The 18221-nt window shown below is 35.2% G+C and overlaps 2 protein-coding genes across 2 annotated transcripts in view; both read left to right on the forward strand.

The window, feature by feature from the left end:
• LOC138307153 (uncharacterized) overlaps positions 1–18221 on the forward strand; it is a 115488-nt gene that overhangs the window by 83513 nt on the left and 13754 nt on the right. The window contains exons 5-6 of the mRNA XM_069247782.1: positions 11333–11503; positions 12321–12463. Of these exons, the coding sequence (XP_069103883.1) occupies positions 11333–11503; positions 12321–12463 (314 nt within the window). The remainder of the gene's footprint in view (positions 1–11332; positions 11504–12320; positions 12464–18221) is intronic.
• LOC138307424 (uncharacterized) lies at positions 1803–9103 on the forward strand. The gene is made up of 4 exons (XM_069248166.1): positions 1803–2922; positions 3460–4176; positions 5835–5941; positions 7035–9103. Exons 2-4 carry the CDS (start codon positions 4059–4061, stop codon positions 7182–7184), a joined length of 375 nt encoding a protein of 124 aa, XP_069104267.1. The 5' UTR covers positions 1803–2922; positions 3460–4058; the 3' UTR covers positions 7185–9103.

Here is an 18221-nt window from a genome sequence, read left to right on the forward strand (position 1 = left end):
CTATCATTTGGACGTTTTCTATTTAATTAATGAGAAAGATAATCTATTTCTTGTAATTTCTTAGATACTGATATGTGAGCTACATGTAATTCGTTTTGTAAGATAATGTTACAAGCAAAACTTACCACATATTTTACAATGAACATTTAGAAAACAAATGTATATAATCAACACACTGAACATATTAAAAAAAATTGCAATAATTAAAGATTTGAATATATTTATTACTTTAACTGCATTCTCAATATTTTCCGTTTGTCAAAATATCAAAAACTCCTACTAAACAAGTACAAGTAATTTCCCAGTTAAATGCTAGCACTTCCCTTTTCAACAATATCTTCGTCTCAACCATACATGAATCGATGAGAAATCAATACTAAAAGTATTTTGAAGACATTTCAAATTGATTTCTTACTTGAATATTAGATCTATCAAACGCTGCTAGAGATCGTGAACGTAAAAAAAATCATCATTTGAAATATCATTTACTTGTATATGTAGGTATACAGTATTAACCTAACCAACCATCTTTAATAAGATAGACAACAAACATGTTCATTCATTTAAATTTACTTTTAATTAATCTCAATGTGTTCCGTCATAAGCTTTGTCTTATATCTGCCTACATAAAAGTGAGGCCGTTTCGACTGGGGCCGTTTTAACTGGGGCCGTTATTGCAGTGGGGCCGTTTTAACCGTACTCCGTATTACACTAACTGTTACGGTACATGTTGTAATCTAAATCGGTTTTACCTAACTAAACGTTGATTGGTTTGAAGCAATGGCACGTTTCTTTAATAAATAATTTGTATCAATAATAGGTAAATATCCGAGATTTATAGGTATCTCTGTAGTTATTATTAATAGAATCGTACATGGTGGAAATCTGTAAGGACCAGTCACATGGACTCTCCGGTAAAGCTAACTGTTACAAGTGTATTATTGGAGCACAGGGGCTCGAGGAAACTTCGTCCGAGTATCACAGTTTATAATCAGATAATATAGCATCAGGTGATAAGTTCGGACAATATTGTTTTAGGACAAATGTCTTTGGTACAGACATTTGTCATAGGCCATATGCCCTTATAAATGTATATTTTGATATTTTAAATTGATGGCATGGATGTTTTAAACTCTGAGCCTTTTTTTTCAATTCATGAAAAATACTTGGTGTTCTTGATGTTGGATAGACCTAAATGAAATTCTAACAGGAAAGTTGTTTGACTGATGACTTATTTTCCAGTGTACCAAGATCAGAGATTTAAATAGTAGGGATAAGAATGTAGCTCATAGCCTTACTTAACGACGCCCGCAGCGGAAGCTATCCCAGAGTGCATCGCGTGTCTAATATAACTTACAGTCGAGTACAGTCTAACGACGCCATATTGAAACTACGCTTCGTCCGATGAAGCGATCAAGGCTATTACAGGAGATGAACAGAAAAAACCCACCAAAAAGCTTAAAGTTTGCTCTTTATTGAAAATGTAATTTATTTGAATAATCCATCACATTTTCATAATTGTAGAGGTGTTACACTAAAACGTAATGTTAACTGTGAATGTCCTCATCCCGACATGATTACTTCCTCGATCGGTACAATCGATCGCCCCGTGAAATATTAATATAATAAAACCTGCATACTCTGATTTCAATAATTGACCAATTTCCATTTAGTTTTCAAATATTTGTTGCTTGGTAAATTTTAAATGTTAATATATTAAATTGATCTAATTTGAACATATTGAACCTTTTGAATTTTCGGAGGTAAAACTGTACACACAAATCATCGATGCTACCCTAAATTTATACTGGCGACGATACTGTTCAGATAGGGTCGTGAAAGATAGCACAATTAAAACCACATACTCTGAATTCAATAATTGACTGATTTCCATTAAGTTTTCAAATATTAATTTTCTATTGGTTGAGTTTGTACATATGGAAACTTTAAAAGCTCAAGTACAAGTGTTAACAAATTATCGATGGTACCCAACATACATGTATCATGGCGAAGAGATAGTGTCGATCGAGCTGTGATAGCGTAATTTGATATCTAATTAACGGAAAGTGATTTGCAACTGCTATGTACAGGTGTCATACTGTCATCAGGTGAACCGTTGGCCAGAACACCTGTCCACCGCCCCAGGTCATCGCCTCACTAACTCAACGGGGGTCCATTTACCTGTGTCTGAGTCTTGAAGGCTATACATTAAGTTTGTAAATTAGGTAATATTTTTCTAATCTTAATTTTCCCAAACAGCTTTATTTATAATGCATAGAACCATATTGAAATAAAAATCAATTTTAAGTGAAATGTAAATATTCCGCTTCAACAGAGATTTGAATATAATTTATTTAACTATCCTACTTTACCAAGCAATTTTTTTACTAAAGCCGAATTGAATTTCCAGGTTTTAATTCATTTAATTTATATGTGTCGTAATTTTCATTCTAACAAATCAAGAAAAGCTTTTATAATATGTCATTAATCACCAAAATTTACTAACATTATGATCATTACTTACAGAATTTTCAATACATAGGTTTTAATTTTACAATTTTTCATAAAAAATAACACGTAAAATATACATGCATGAGATGAGCGTCTCTAATGTAACAGTAAAAAAATTATGAGATACTTTTCGATGTTTATTGGTTTGTAGTCAAATATGCCGTACACAGCTTCACGGGCTAAAACTATGATAACTCGCCTCCAGCTATTAGTGCGCAGACGCACGGCTTGGTCTCGCGGTAACCGTTCATCCGTTTACGATAACAATAGGTGTGTACGTGATATCGCGAGAACAGCCCTAGTTACTTATCCCAATACTATTTAAATCTCTGCCAAGATGAAACTGGTTGCCTAGTGAAGGGGAAATGTTTCAGATCTCAAAAGAAAAATGATTCTCCTCATGATGTTAAGGTAAGAGGATTTTGCTGGGTTTTTTTGTTTGTTTTAATTTATTTATATATATTTATATATAATTTTCAAGTATCTTGATTTTGACCATCAGATGAGGAAGATCTTATATTTGACGTATACAGCATTAGTCGACCTATAAAGATTTCAATTAAATTCTTACAAAACTACAAAACTCAGACAATTATCAATATTTCTCATATAAAAAGTGTGTACATATGTACAAAGATACAGTACATGTATAAGGATATTAGGTAGGAAAGAGTTTAAAGGCACAATGTAATTATAACCAGCCTTTTAAAAGAAGTTTTTGACAGTTCACATTGCACAAATTTATCCTAATTACAGAGGTACTGGTTTGTCTCCAGGTTCTGGCTTCCACACCATATGTATACACTCAGTTAGAATGAATATACATACCCGGCTTACTATACCTTTCGGCCGGCATTTTCGGACGACACCATTTTCTGTCTAAAAGTCTTTTGAGCTACAATATTGCAGCTAAAACTCAGTGAGGTGAATTATTTGTTTACATTTCAGATTCTCATCACTCATGACAATGTTCACTCTGCATATTGTTCATGTACCATTGGAAAAAGTGGACACTGTGGCCATATCACTGCTCTACTATATCAACTAGCTCATTATAAAATGATGAAGCTAGTTCTTATACCTACTGACGTTGCCAAGACCTCGCTACCTCAGACATGGCATGTTCCTTGCGGAGAAAAGCTGAAAGGTGACAGGGTTGACAACTTAGTCATTCAGGGATATGACCGTCAGGATCCACAGAGGGCTACTCAAGGTATCCGGTCAACTCTGTACAATCCAAGTAATGTCGGTGAGACTTTCAATATGGAGAGCTTCCTTAGTGACATTGGTGATATGGACATTTTGTTCCCAACTGTAGCCTCCAAATCAGCAGATATGGTATATACAGGGTTTGGCAATTTTCCCAAAGGCAGTGTGATTAGCTACCGGCAGAAGAAGTCAAGTGATCACGATTACCTTGTTAATTTGATAGATATGAATGATTTTCCTCAGCTTCCAATCAGGAATGTGATGGAGACCCATGTGCCATTTGTCCTGCAGGAACCACATCTGAAACTTCTTCAATCTCTGACGCTCACAGAAATTGAATGTGTCAAAATATAGAGGAGAGCACAAGAAGTCAATCTAAGGATCCTAGATGGCACAAACTAAGGAGTGATAGATTGACTGCATCCAATGCAGGAGAAATAGCTAAAAGACATGCAGGTATATATATTGACAATACTTTCATGTAAAATAGTGGTAGAGGTATGATATTTCTGTTTCTGTTTTGCTTCAAATTGGGGTTATGGAGGTCAATAAGATAAAATTTCCTGACATATTACCATTAGCCCCCCATCAATGGGTTGTAAGTACAAAACCCATACAGGGGCAGTTGCCAGGGTCCAGTTTCATGAATATTCCTTAACTTTAAGGAATTCCTTAAATTAACATGCCCCATAGGAAAGCATTACAGAATTTAAGGAAGGTTCTTTAACTAAGGAATGTTTCCTCAGGTTCTGTAATGTTTTTCTATGGAGAATTTTAAGTTAAAAAAATTCCTTAAAGCTAGGGAATATTGATGAAACTGGACCCAGATATTGATCGTTGGTTGGTGGTTTTTCTCCGGTACTCCAGTATTCCTAAACCTCCTAGACCTAACCCGTTATTAATTAACAAAAGCCGTTAATAGGATATAAAACAAAACATATTCATGAAACAAATTATTGCGAAAAGTTTAAGCTCCGGTACTCCGACCTTGCATTGGAATACAGCTTATTATTTAAATACTTGTGTAGATTCATTTTGTACAACTATGGAATATATGTCTGTCTCGGAGTATGTTACAGTTTAACATAAAGACACCTAAAAACAAAATAAAAAACACATTTATTGTATTAAGAATGTAGTCTCATGGTAAGGGAGACAGATCATGATTTTTTCATACAGACGCTTGAGTTATGACAGTGCCCCAAGCTCTTCAAGCATTTGAATGACCGCGATTTGATTAAAAACCCCTTTTCTGAAGTTTGAATTTATGAATAAATTATTTTATTATTTTTAAAAATAACAACACAAATAATCCTATCAGTCTTAAATTGCAATTTTATGGTAAATATATATTGATTAAATATTGTTAATTATTTTAAAACTAAAACTATTGACATCTAGGCTATATTGTAACAGAAAATTCTGTAGTGAATGTATAAAAAGTATATATTATAGGGGAGATAACTCTATTGTGAATCTCATCTTTTTCAATGAAAAATGAAGGTTTTTTGGTTCTAAAAATGCTCTATCTTGACAAATTGTGGTTCAATTTTCTTGAAAATTGACTGATTAAAGGCAACTTTGTCACTTTTTAGTCTGTTATTTTTCTATAAAAATTGAACTTCACAATTTCGATTTATTTTCATTTTGGTGAGAATGTTTTAGGTGATTTACTTGCGTCTTTTTTACCTAATTTCCTCCAAAAATGATCACTAGAAATTAATTCTGACGAGAAGTAAAGCATTTTTTTTAAAAAAGGACTGATATATATCACGTCAATTAAACAATATATATATCGTAGAACATTTTGTTAATTAATTTCATTTACTGGGCGGATTTAGTACAGACTAATGCTGTTTTTTCATGTGCAGAATCTACTCAAAAATGGCAAATTTGAATATTTATTTAGAAAAAATAGATGGTTCAATTTCTTCGAAACTTTGACAGAAGATGCATAACAACATATTTACTTCATAAATCAAATATGAAAAATATTGAACGACAGGAAAATTTTGGGGGATGTGAGACTACCACCTTAAGTATTTAAATGTACTTAAAATTTATCTTCATAGATACATTTTCAAGGTAATGATACCCTATTTCAAATTTTTCAGATGGCCAAAAACTAGCAGAAAGACTGAAGGCAGCTAGAAGTTATCAGTCAGCAGCTATGAAAAGGGGAGTTGAATGTGAATCTACAGCTGCCCAGGCATACAGTCAGGTAACAATTGTATTTTGGTTCTCCTGTCTTAAACTGATAGGTATGGTTCTTGGCGGTATTTCTTTTAGTTGTGTATATGATTGATGTTGCAATGATCTCAATGATGTGGTAAAATATTTGTAAACTGTAATACAATTAAAAAAAAAAGACAAAAATAAAAAACAAATGTACTATAATAGGTAGGTCAACATCCTGTACAAATGGAGTCACCTCAACCTTTTTTTAGCTCACCTGACCCGAAGGGCTGGTGAGCTTATGTCATGGCGCGGCGTCCGTCGTCCGTCCGTCCGTCAACATTTAATTTAAATAGCTACTAGTCATAGAGTTCCGCATGGATTGTGACTAATTTTGGCCACAAACATCCTTGGTTGAAGGGAAACAGAACTTGTATAAATTTTGGCTCTGACCCGGGCCCCCAGGGGCAGGAAGGGCGGGGCCCAATAGGGGTAATAGAGGTAAATCCTATAAATCGCTACTTGTCCTAGAATTCTGCATGGAATGTAACCAAATTTGGCCAGAAACATCCTTGGGGGAAGGGGAATAGAACTTGTATAAATTTTGGCTCTGACCCCCTGCGGGCAGGAGGGGCGGGGCCCAATAAGGGTAATAGAGGTAAATCCTATAAATCTCTACTTGTCCTAGAGTTCTACAGGGATTCCAACCAAATTTGGCCAGAAACATCCTTGGGGGAAGGGGAACAGAACTTGTATAAATTTTGGCTCTGACCCCCCGGGGGCAGGTGAGGCAGGCCCAATAGGGGAAATAGAGGTAAATCCTATAAATTGCTACTTGTCCTAGAGTTCTGCATGGATTGTAACCAAATTTGGCCACAAACATCCTTGGGGGAAGGGGAACAGAACTTGTATAAATTTTGGCTCTGACCCCCCGGGGCAGGAGGGGCGGGGCCCAATAGGGAAATAAGAGGTAAATATTCAAATTCCTTCAGAAAAGAAACAATGAACCTGTATTCAGAACATGACTTGACATTACAAACCAGGTGAGCGATACAGGCCCTCTGGGCCTCTTGTTTTTTTAAGTGATGACGTAATAAAAATATAATGCTGATTCATGTTTATTGTTGAACATTTTTCAGGAAATGGAAAATAGGGTGAATGTTTATCCATGTGGTGTCATTGTGAGCCCTTACTGCCCTTGGCTGGCTGCAACACCTGACCGTAAGGTTTACTGCCCATCACGAAACCCTCCCTATGGGTTACTGGAAATTAAGTGTCCAAATGTTTAAAGGAGGAAAACGGAGGGAGAAAATTAAAAACAACTGATAATTATCATTATCAAATTCAGATGCAGATGGCAGTGTCCGGTTTAAGCTGGTGTGATTTTTATGTGTGGCTGGAGAATGCTAGTCATCTGGAGACTGTGTGGTTTGATGCAGAATTCTGGCAGGGAGCTAAAGACAAATTAGATGCATTTTTCTTGCATTATTATTTGAGTTAGAATATGCCAACTCTATGTATTTGTTTCTTTTCATTGAAACTTGTTTGAATAACGTTAACATTGATAACATAATAAGGTGTAAAGGTATATTCATATTGCCATATGTACCCTACACCCAATCTATCTAATTCATCTTTGAATCAGTGAATGTTAATAACAATAACTGAGTTGTTTCCTTGAAATTTTAAGTACATGTGTATGTAAAAACACATTGCCAATTGTTTACATGTATGTTTTATTGACCATGATTACCAATTGAATAATACATTTTTGGCGAGGTGATTACCTCGCCTTTGTGATCGTGGTTGCAAAATTCTCTTTAGGTCAATTTCCTCAATATGATTGGCTAAGAACTTGCTCGCAGATACTAGCGCTCCTAACGGCAGTGTATTCAACAATTTTGATTTTACCGGGAATTTTGAATAGCTAATTTTGAATATGAAAGTTACTTAAATAAGCGTATTTGTAATGTTGAAATACGAATAGTAGATTACTGCTTTCATATCCTTACTATATACATTATCCAAATGATCTTAGGTTGGAAAATTTTCACTTGAATTGATTACAATGTATCTAGACTTTTCGTCCCGAAAATGTTGTTTACAATGCATGAAGACGTTTCGTCCCGAAAATGCTTCGCTTCGCCCCACGCGTTTAGTCCCTACTAGTGACAATTATCCCGCAACGGAAAAAATGAAATCAATATTTCACCTCAAACATCAAAATTGTTACAATAATGATTTTTGTATTTTGAATCATATTAGTTCGGGAGCAAATAAGTATACCTTTTGTTTGATTAATGGCCTTCTGAATAAGGTGAGGATGTTTGCAACAGTCCAGAACTGGTTAATTGATCCTGTAATAGATAGTGGCACAGTTGACTGAAGAAGTCTATATTCCTTCAGACGTTTTATGTGACGCTCAACATGGATGCGTAATGAGGCTATTTTCTGATTGTCCTCTATCTGAGATGGACTGAACTGACCATCACCTGACAGGAAATGAGGTGTGGCTATAGTTATTCCGGTTCCTTTTAGGATTTTGTTAAGAAAAAAGCACTTAACTGCCATGATTTCATCACCAGGCTCAAGCAGTTCTATTAATCCTGAGTTCTTTGTTATTTCAATATCAGACATGCATCCAGAGTACAGCGACGAGATGAATGTGACAGCGCCATGTGGTGCTATACCTAGGCCTTTCCAAGTGTTGTGACTCTTGTAGGTAGAGAAAGTTTTTGAAGCTAAGGCGAGAGATGAGGGTCGTTCAGTAAAAATCTCAGTGCAGTCAATGATAATGCGTGTGTTTGGGTAAGCTGATTTGAAGTCTTGAGGCATGTGACACTGCACAGTTTCTTTACTTGGCCAAATATTGATGCCACCTAACATAAAGTATAAGTAATTTGCCCAAGTAATGATTTTACGACTAACGGAAGATTTGTGTATATGAAAACGCACAGCAAGGTCCTCTGATAAGAAACCACTTTTGAGTCTACACAAAAACATGAAAAGCTCATCTATTGGGTCCATAGCTTTCGGCCTTCCTTGTGCACTCATTTCCTCTGCTGGTGTATAGTAGATGCTTCTCATTCTTGTTGGCTTAACAGCATTATAAAAGGCCAGAAACAAGGTGTATGTGGGTAGTCCAGTATAGAACTCTATCATATTGTCATCACTTGAAAATCTTGAAATTCAATTGACAGTTTTTTTTTTCAAATTTTCTATCTCTTCATTTTTAGCTTTAAGTCCAAGTTCCAGTTCTTCTATGGTTTTCTGATGTTCTGAAATTCTCCTATTACAATCCCCATGGATATCATTATTGCTGAAAACAAATATAATCATAAGTTAACATTCTTTGTTTATATAATGAACTCATTGTTTTATTTCATCAACAGTCATTTTGATTATTTAATTATCTCGATAAACTCCTAACAGAAATGGCAAGTTCCAGACACTGCGTCAATATTTTTTTTTATTTCATTCATCATATTGACTTTTTAAGATTTTTTTCTCTCTGTGAAAAAGAACTTCTATTCAGATTCAGAATGTCACACTAAATTATCCCAAACACTAATTGAATAAGTCAAATTTAAATTAATTGGTATGATTAATTGAAATGAAAATTCAGTTCTGAATTTAAGCTGTAAAGTTCCTCAGTACATTTTCCATCTACTCGAGAGATAATAATGTTTGCTTGAATCTAGATCTATTTTTAAAATTTAATTTAAAAGTTGACCTACCAACTTTGTAAATTGTTAATTAACTGAGGAAGTATGAATGATGTGGACTATGCATATGTCCACCATTGATTTTTTTTATCTCTTAATCAATAAAGAATTTGGTAAAGAACTGTAGCGGAACTGGACTGGGTCGATCATTGGCGACCAGGTAGCTCAAGTTGTAGAGTGTCCGTGTCTACTAGTTTGAAGGGTCCCGGGTTTGAACCTCGGTCTGGTTGCTGCATTTTTTCATGTTAAGTTACAATCTGGTCACCCTTTGTTTTCTGTTTATTTACTTGCAACTTACCCTGTGGGTGCTATTGACTCAGATGCCTGATTTTCTGTCTGAGGATCTGTATGGTCATTGGCATTAGATGTCTGGGGTAATTCTGTCAACACGGTGTGTCTGTGTGTGGGTGGTTTCCTTGTTGTTGATGTTGTAGTCCAAGGAAATATAGATGGAACAACGTCGGATTTCAGACATTTTCTTACTATAGTCCATCGAAAATCCTCTTGTTTAAAGTGCCTTGAACACACGACAGTGTTGCTACCGATCTAAAAAGGCCATGGTTATACTTCATAGAATCTGACTACAGTAGGTCTAACAGTCATTAATGGCATAAGTTTACAACTGTCTACGAATGTGGATAGTAAACACTGAAATATTCCACATTTGAATTATTGAAACTTCAATGGGATTCCGTGTTTTATTTTTTATGCTGAACAAAATAAAAAATAAAGGAAAATAGGATGACAAGTTCTTAAAACTTTCCTATGTGGAAATTAACACGTTACGGTAGCCTACTGCAGTACTGGTTGTGTCGTCACGTTAACAATAACATTAACCTTAAAGCAAGGTCCTTCATCTCTACGTATTACAAGTATCCATCTTTTCCTTAGATCTTTTTTCTTAGTTGACGGGAAACGATGAAAACTTAGTTCCATGTGAATCCTTGCATTCCCATTACAATGCGGAACGCAACAGTAATCATCTCGTTTCGCGATCGATTGAGATTCCGCCATTGAGGCGTCCATAGCAGCCAGATGCTGCTGATGACCTAGTTTAGCCTCGTTTTCGCGTTGGTGACACGGGGTCAATGAATACATGAATAATTTTTGAGATCGGTCTATTCCTGATACAATTATGCAAAAATTAGAATTAAACTTTAGCCCATTGTTTGTGTGTTCCATGTAGAACTAAACTTGAGCCCATTGTTTGTGTTTTCCAAGTAGAACTAAACTTGAGCCATTGTTTGTGTGTTCCAGGTAGAACTAAACTTGAGCCCATTGCTTGTGTTTTCCAAGTAGAACTAAACTTGAGCCCATTGTTGTTTGTTCCAGATAGAGCTAAACTTGAGCCCGTTGTTTGTGTGTTCCAGATAGAACTGAACTTGAGCCCATTTTTTTGTTTGTTCCTGGTAGAACTAAATTTGAGCCCATTGTTTGTGTGTTCTAGTTAGAACTAAACTTGAACCCATTGTATGTGTGTTACAGGTAGAACTGAACTTGAACACATGTTTTGTGTGTTCCAGGTAGAACTAAACTTGAGCCCATTGCTTGTGTGTTCTAGTTAGAACTAAACTTGAACCCATTGTATGTGTGTTCCAGGTAGAACCAAACTTGAGCCCATTGCTTGTGTGTTCTAGTTAGAACTAAACTTGAACCCATTGTATGTGTGTTCTAGTTAGAACTAAACTTGAGCCTGTTGTTGTTTGTTCCAGGTAGAACTAAACTTGAGCCCATAGCTATCGTGGTATTGTCTGTCATTATGAGTTTGGCATCCTTACAGTTAATCCGTGAATCAGCAGAAAAGTTTATAGATCTTGCAAACCACAACTCCACACCACCAAGCTTCACTGTACCAACCATCATCATAACAGCTTCTACTGTAGGTAGGTTTAGAGGCTTCAACCTTAAATTGGATTATAATTATATGTTGGAAATCTGAAAGGAATAGCAAATTACTATTGAAATATTTAATTTGAAATTTACTAAATTTATTATGTTCTGGACTCAAACTTTTTTACTTCAAAACTTTGTTTTTCGTTTTTGAAATTTTTCGAAAATCATTTTAAAAGCTCAAAAATTAGATTAAACATTTTGTCATGGTGTGATCAAAAGTCAGAGGTCAATCAAGGTAATAATGTCAGAGGTCAAGGTCACTATCTTCGATTTATGCATGAAAGAAATCACAATTTACTTGCTGTTAACTGATGAGATTTTTATTTTTGATATCATTATCAAATTCTTCAGAATTTAAAGCAAAGCTTATTATTATAGTCACAAGGTCATATGTCAAGGTCAAATTTTGCCTTTTTGATATACATTTTCTTATGACTTCATCGTGTGATGTTATTTTGAATTGAGCAAGGAGTCAACTGACCATACATAGGCTCAGGACATCTGGCCATAGGACAACGTTAGTTGGTTAAAAATCCTGGTGAATTTCATCATCATTATTTGCATAATGTGCAATGACAGAGACTTACTTGTCGTAGAGTCTGGTAAAGTTCCTCTCATTTGTCTAGAGACTTACTTGTCGTAGAGTCTGGTAAAGTTCCACTCATTTGTCTAGAGACTTACTTGTCGTAGAGTCTAGTAAACTTCCTCTCATTTGTCTAGTTTCAATTCTATCTTCTGTACACAATAAGTGGAATTGTATTAATGCTTTTTTTCAGTAACATTGCCAAATTATTATTATTTTTTTAGTGATCAAATTCATTCTATACCTGTTATGTCGCCCAATCCTGAAGCCAACTGTACAAGCTCTTGCCCAAGATCACCGTAACGATGTGCTTTCCAATTCTGTAGCCTTAGTCTGTGGCTACTTGGGTAAATATTCACAGTATTGGTAATAACACACTAAAGTTTGACCCTTTGTTTAGCAATGTTTTGGTAAATCTCGCTTGAGTCAAACTTACAGATATTTATCATAAATGGAACTCACAATGTATCAAAAAAATCTTTTGTGTCAGAAATTACAACCTGGATACTCCATGAGTTAAATTACCACTGTATAACTTGTCTAAACCGGATGTAAACGGGACCAGTCTATTTGTTCGGTTTATACAGGTGTCTGGTTTATAAAGGATAGAACTTTATCACAATAGGTTCACATGGAAATCATCAGAAGAATTTTTTTTATTACAGCACAAGCATTTATTCTCACATATGCACATGGTAGAACACAGACTTCCATCCTACGTTTTCTTGGTTTCTAAGGTATACAAGTACGATTCATTTCTCTTGGTGTGCTACATTCAAATGAACTCTTAGAAGTTATGTGTATGTTTTATTGTTAGAATTGACCGTGAAAAGTATTCACAAACACAATGAACATGTAACAAAACCGTTGAATGAAAAGTGAAAAGTTGTCACTATCTAGCCCTTCGTATATATACCGGTACAGGTATCTACACCTGGAATATGTCTTAGCAAAAATTCAATGATTTCAGGAGATAAAAACTGACCAATCACTGATATACAGGGTTTATACACCCAACATTATAACCTCAATGTTAACTGTAGATTCACTTTGGGGTATACATTATAACCTCTATAACAGACTGGGGTAAACATTATAACCTCAGTTTATATACAGACTGGGGTATACATTGATAATAACCTCTATAACAGACTGGGGTATACATTATAACCTCTATAACAGACTGGGGTATACATTATAACCTCTATAACAGACTGGGGTATACATTATAACCTCTATAACATGCTGGGGTATACATTATAACCTCTATAACAGACTGGGGTATACATTATAACCTCTTATAACAGACTGGGGTATACATTATAACCTCTATAACAGAACTGGGGTATACATAATAACTCTAAATAACTGGGGTATACTATTAACCTCTATAACAGACTGGGGTATACATTATAACCTCTATAACAGACTGGGGTATACATTATAACCTCTATAACAGACTGGGGTAAACATTATAACCTCTATAACAGGCTGGGGTATACATTATAACCTCTATAACAGACTGGGGTATACATTATAACCTCTATAACAGACTGGGGTATGTATAATAACCTCTATAACAGACTGGGGTATACATTATAACCTCTATAACAGACTGGGGTATACATTATAACCTCTATAACAGACTGGGGTATACATTATAACCTCTATAACAGACTGGGGTATACATTATAACCTCTATAACAGACTGGGGTATGTATTATAACCTCTATAACAGACTGGGGTATACATTATAACCTCTATAACAGACTGGGGTATACATTATAACCTCTATAACAGACTGGGGTATACATTATAACCTCTATAACAGACTGGGGTATACATTATAACCTCTATAACAGACTGGGGTATACATTATAACCTCTATAACAGACTGGGGTATACATTATAACCTCTATAACAGACTGGGGTAAACATTATAACCTCTATAACAGACTGGGGTATACATTATAACCTCTATAACAGACTGGGGTATACATTATAACCTCTATAACAGACTGGGGTATACATTATAACCTCTATAACAGACTGGGGTATACATTATAACCTCTATAACAGACTGGGGTATACATTATAACCTCTATAACAGACTGGGGTATACATTATAACCTCTATAACAGACTGGGGTATACATTATAACCTCTATAACAGACTGGGGTATACATTATAACCTCTATAACAGACTGGGGTATACATTATAACCTCTATAACAGACTGGGGTATACATTATAACCTCTATAACAGACTGGGGTATACATTATAACCTCTATAACAGACTGGGGTATACATTATAACCTCTATAACAGACTGGGGTATACATTATAACCTCTATAACAGACTGGGGTATACATTATAACCTCTATAACAGACTGGGGTATACATTATAACCTCTATAACAGACTGGGGTATACATTATAACCTCTATAACAGACTGGGTATACATTATAACCTCTATAACAGACTGGGGTATAGATAACCTCTATAACAGACTGGGGTATACATTATAACCTCTATAACAGACTGGGGTATACATTATAACCTCTATAACAGACTGGGGTATGTAGATAACCTCTATAACAGACTGGGGTATACATTATAACCTCTATAACAGACTGGGGTATACATTATAACCTCTATAACAGACTGGGGTATACATTATAACCTCTATAACAGACTGGGGTATACATTATAACCTCTATAACAGACTGGGGTATACATTATAACCTCTATAACAGACTGGGGTATACATTATAACCTCTATAACAGACTGGGGTATACATAATAACCTCTATAACAGACTGGGGTATACATTATAACCTCTATAACAGACTGGGGTATACATTATAACCTCTATAACAGACTGGGGTAAACATTATAACCTCTATAACAGACTGGGGTATACATTATAACCTCTATAACAGACTGGGGTATACATTATAACCTCTATAACAGACTGGGGTATACATTATAACCTCTATAACAGACTGGGGTATACATTATAACCTCTATAACAGACTGGGGTATACATTATAACCTCTATAACAGACTGGGGTATACATTATAACCTCTATAACAGACTGGGGTAAACATTATAACCTCTATAACAGACTGGGGTATACATTATTAACCTCTATAACAGACTGGGGTATACATTATAACCTCTATAACAGACTGGGGTATACATTATAACCTCTATAACAGACTGGGGTATACATTATAACCTCTATAACAGACTGGGGTATACATTATAACCTCTATAACAGACTGGGGTAAACATTATAACCTCTATAACAGACTGGGGTATACATTATAACCTCTATAACAGACTGGGGTAAACATAATAACCTCTATAACAGACTGGGGTATACATTATAACCTCTATAACAGACTGGGGTATACATTATAACCTCTATAACAGACTGGGGTATACATTATAACCTCTATAACAGACTGGGGTATACATTATATAACCTCTATAACAGACTGGGGTAAACATTATAACCTCTATAACAGACTGGGGTATACATTATAACCTCTATAACAGACTGGGGTATACATTATAACCTCTATAACAGACTGGGGTATACATTATAACCTCTATAACAGACTGGGGTATACATTATAACCTCTATAACAGACTGGGGTATACATTATAACCTCTATAACAGACTGGGGTATATACATTATAACCTCTATAACAGACTGGGGTATACATTATAACCTCTATAACAGACTGGGGTATGTATTATAACCTTTACAAAAGACTGGGGTATACATTATAACCATAAAGACTGGGGTATACATTATAACCTCTATAACAGACTGGGGTATACATTATAACCTCTATAACAGACTGGGGTATACATTATAACCTATACTTCTCATAACAGACTGGGTATACATTATAACCTCTATAACAGACTGGGGTATACATTATAACCTCTATAACAGACTGGGGTATACATTATAACCTCTATAACAGACTTGGGTATACATTATAACCTCTATAACAGACTGGGGTATACATTATAACCTCTATAACAGACTGGGGTATACATTATAACCTCTATAACAGACTGGGGTATGTATTATAACCTCTATAACAGACTGGGGTATACATTATAACCTCTATAACAGACTGGGGTATACATTATAACCTCTATAACAGACTGGGGTATACATTATAACCTCTATAACAGACTGGGGTATACATTATAACCTCTATAACAGACTGGGGTATACATTATAACCTCTATAACAGACTGGGGTATACATTATAACCTCTATAACAGACTGGGGGTATACATTATAACCTCTATAACAGACTGGGGTATACATTATAACCTCTATAACAGACTGGGGTATACATTATAACCTCTATAACAGACTGGGGTATACATTATAACCTCTATAACAGACTGGGGTATACATTATAACCTCTATAACAGACTGGGGTATACATTATAACCTCTATAACAGACTGGGGTATACATTATAACCTCTATAACAGACTGGGGTATACATTATAACCTCTATAAACAGACTGGGTAATAACCTCATAACAGACTGGGGTTACATTATAACCTTATAACAGACTGGGGTATACATTATAACCTCTATAACAGACTGGGGTATACATTATAACCTCTATAACAGACTGGGGTATACATTATAACCTCTATAACAGGCTGGGATTTAAATTATAACCTCTATAACAGACTGGGGTATACATTATAACCTCTATAACAGACTGGGGTATACATTATAACCTCTATAACAGACTGGGGTATACATTATAAACTCTATAACAGACTGGGGTATACATTATAACCTCTATAACAGACTGGGGTATACATTATAACCTCTATAACAGACTGGGGTATACATTATAACCTCTATAACAGACTGGGTATACATTATAACCTCTATAACAGACTGGGGTATACATTATAACCTCTATAACAGACTGGGGTATACATTATAACCTCTATAACAGACTGGGGTATACATTATAACCTCTATAACAGACTGGGGTATACATTATAACCTCTATAACAGACTGGGGTATACATTATAACCTCTATAACAGACTGGGGTATACATTATAACCTCTATAACAGACTGGGGTATACATTATAACCTCTATAACAGACTGGGGTATACATTATAACCTCTATAACAGACTGGGGTATACATTATAACCTCTATAACAGACTGGGGTATACATTATAACCTCTATAACAGACTGGGGTATACATTATAACCTCTATAACATGGGTATACTTATAACAGCTGGGGTATACTGGGTATGTATAACCTCTATAACAGACTGGGGTATACATTATAACCTCTATAACAGACTGGGGTATACATTATAACCTCTATAACAGACTGGGGTATACATTATAACCTCTATAACAGACTGGGGTATACATTATAACCTCTATAACAGACTGGGGTATACATTATAACCTCTATAACAGACTGGGGTATACATTATAACCTCTATAAACAGACTGGGGTATACATTATAACCTCTATAACAGACTGGGGTATACATTATAACCTCTATAACAGACTGGGGTATACATTATAACCTCTATAACCTGGGGTAAATAATAACTCTATAGAGCTGGGGTATACATTATAACCTCTATAACAGACTGGGGTATACATTATAACCTCTATAACAGGACTGGGGGTATACATTATAACCTCTATAACAGACTGGGGTATTATATAACCTCTATAACAGACTGGGGTAACATTATAACCTCTATAACAGACTGGGGTATACATTATAACCTCTATAACAGACTGGGGTATACATTATAACCTCTTATAACAGACTGGGGTATACATTATAACCTCTATAACAGACTGGGGTACACATTATAACCTCTATTACAGACTGGGGTATACATTATAACCTCTATAACAGACTGGGGTATGTATTATAACCTCTATAACAGACTGGGGTATACATTATAACCTCTATAACAGACTGGGGTATGTAATTATAACCTCTATAACAGACTGGGGTATACATTATAACCTCTATAACAGACTGGGGTATACATTATAACCTCTATAACAGACTGGGG

This window comes from Argopecten irradians, chromosome 14, assembly GCF_041381155.1.
Source record: "Argopecten irradians isolate NY chromosome 14, Ai_NY, whole genome shotgun sequence".
Lineage (NCBI taxonomy): Eukaryota > Metazoa > Mollusca > Bivalvia > Pectinida > Pectinidae > Argopecten > Argopecten irradians.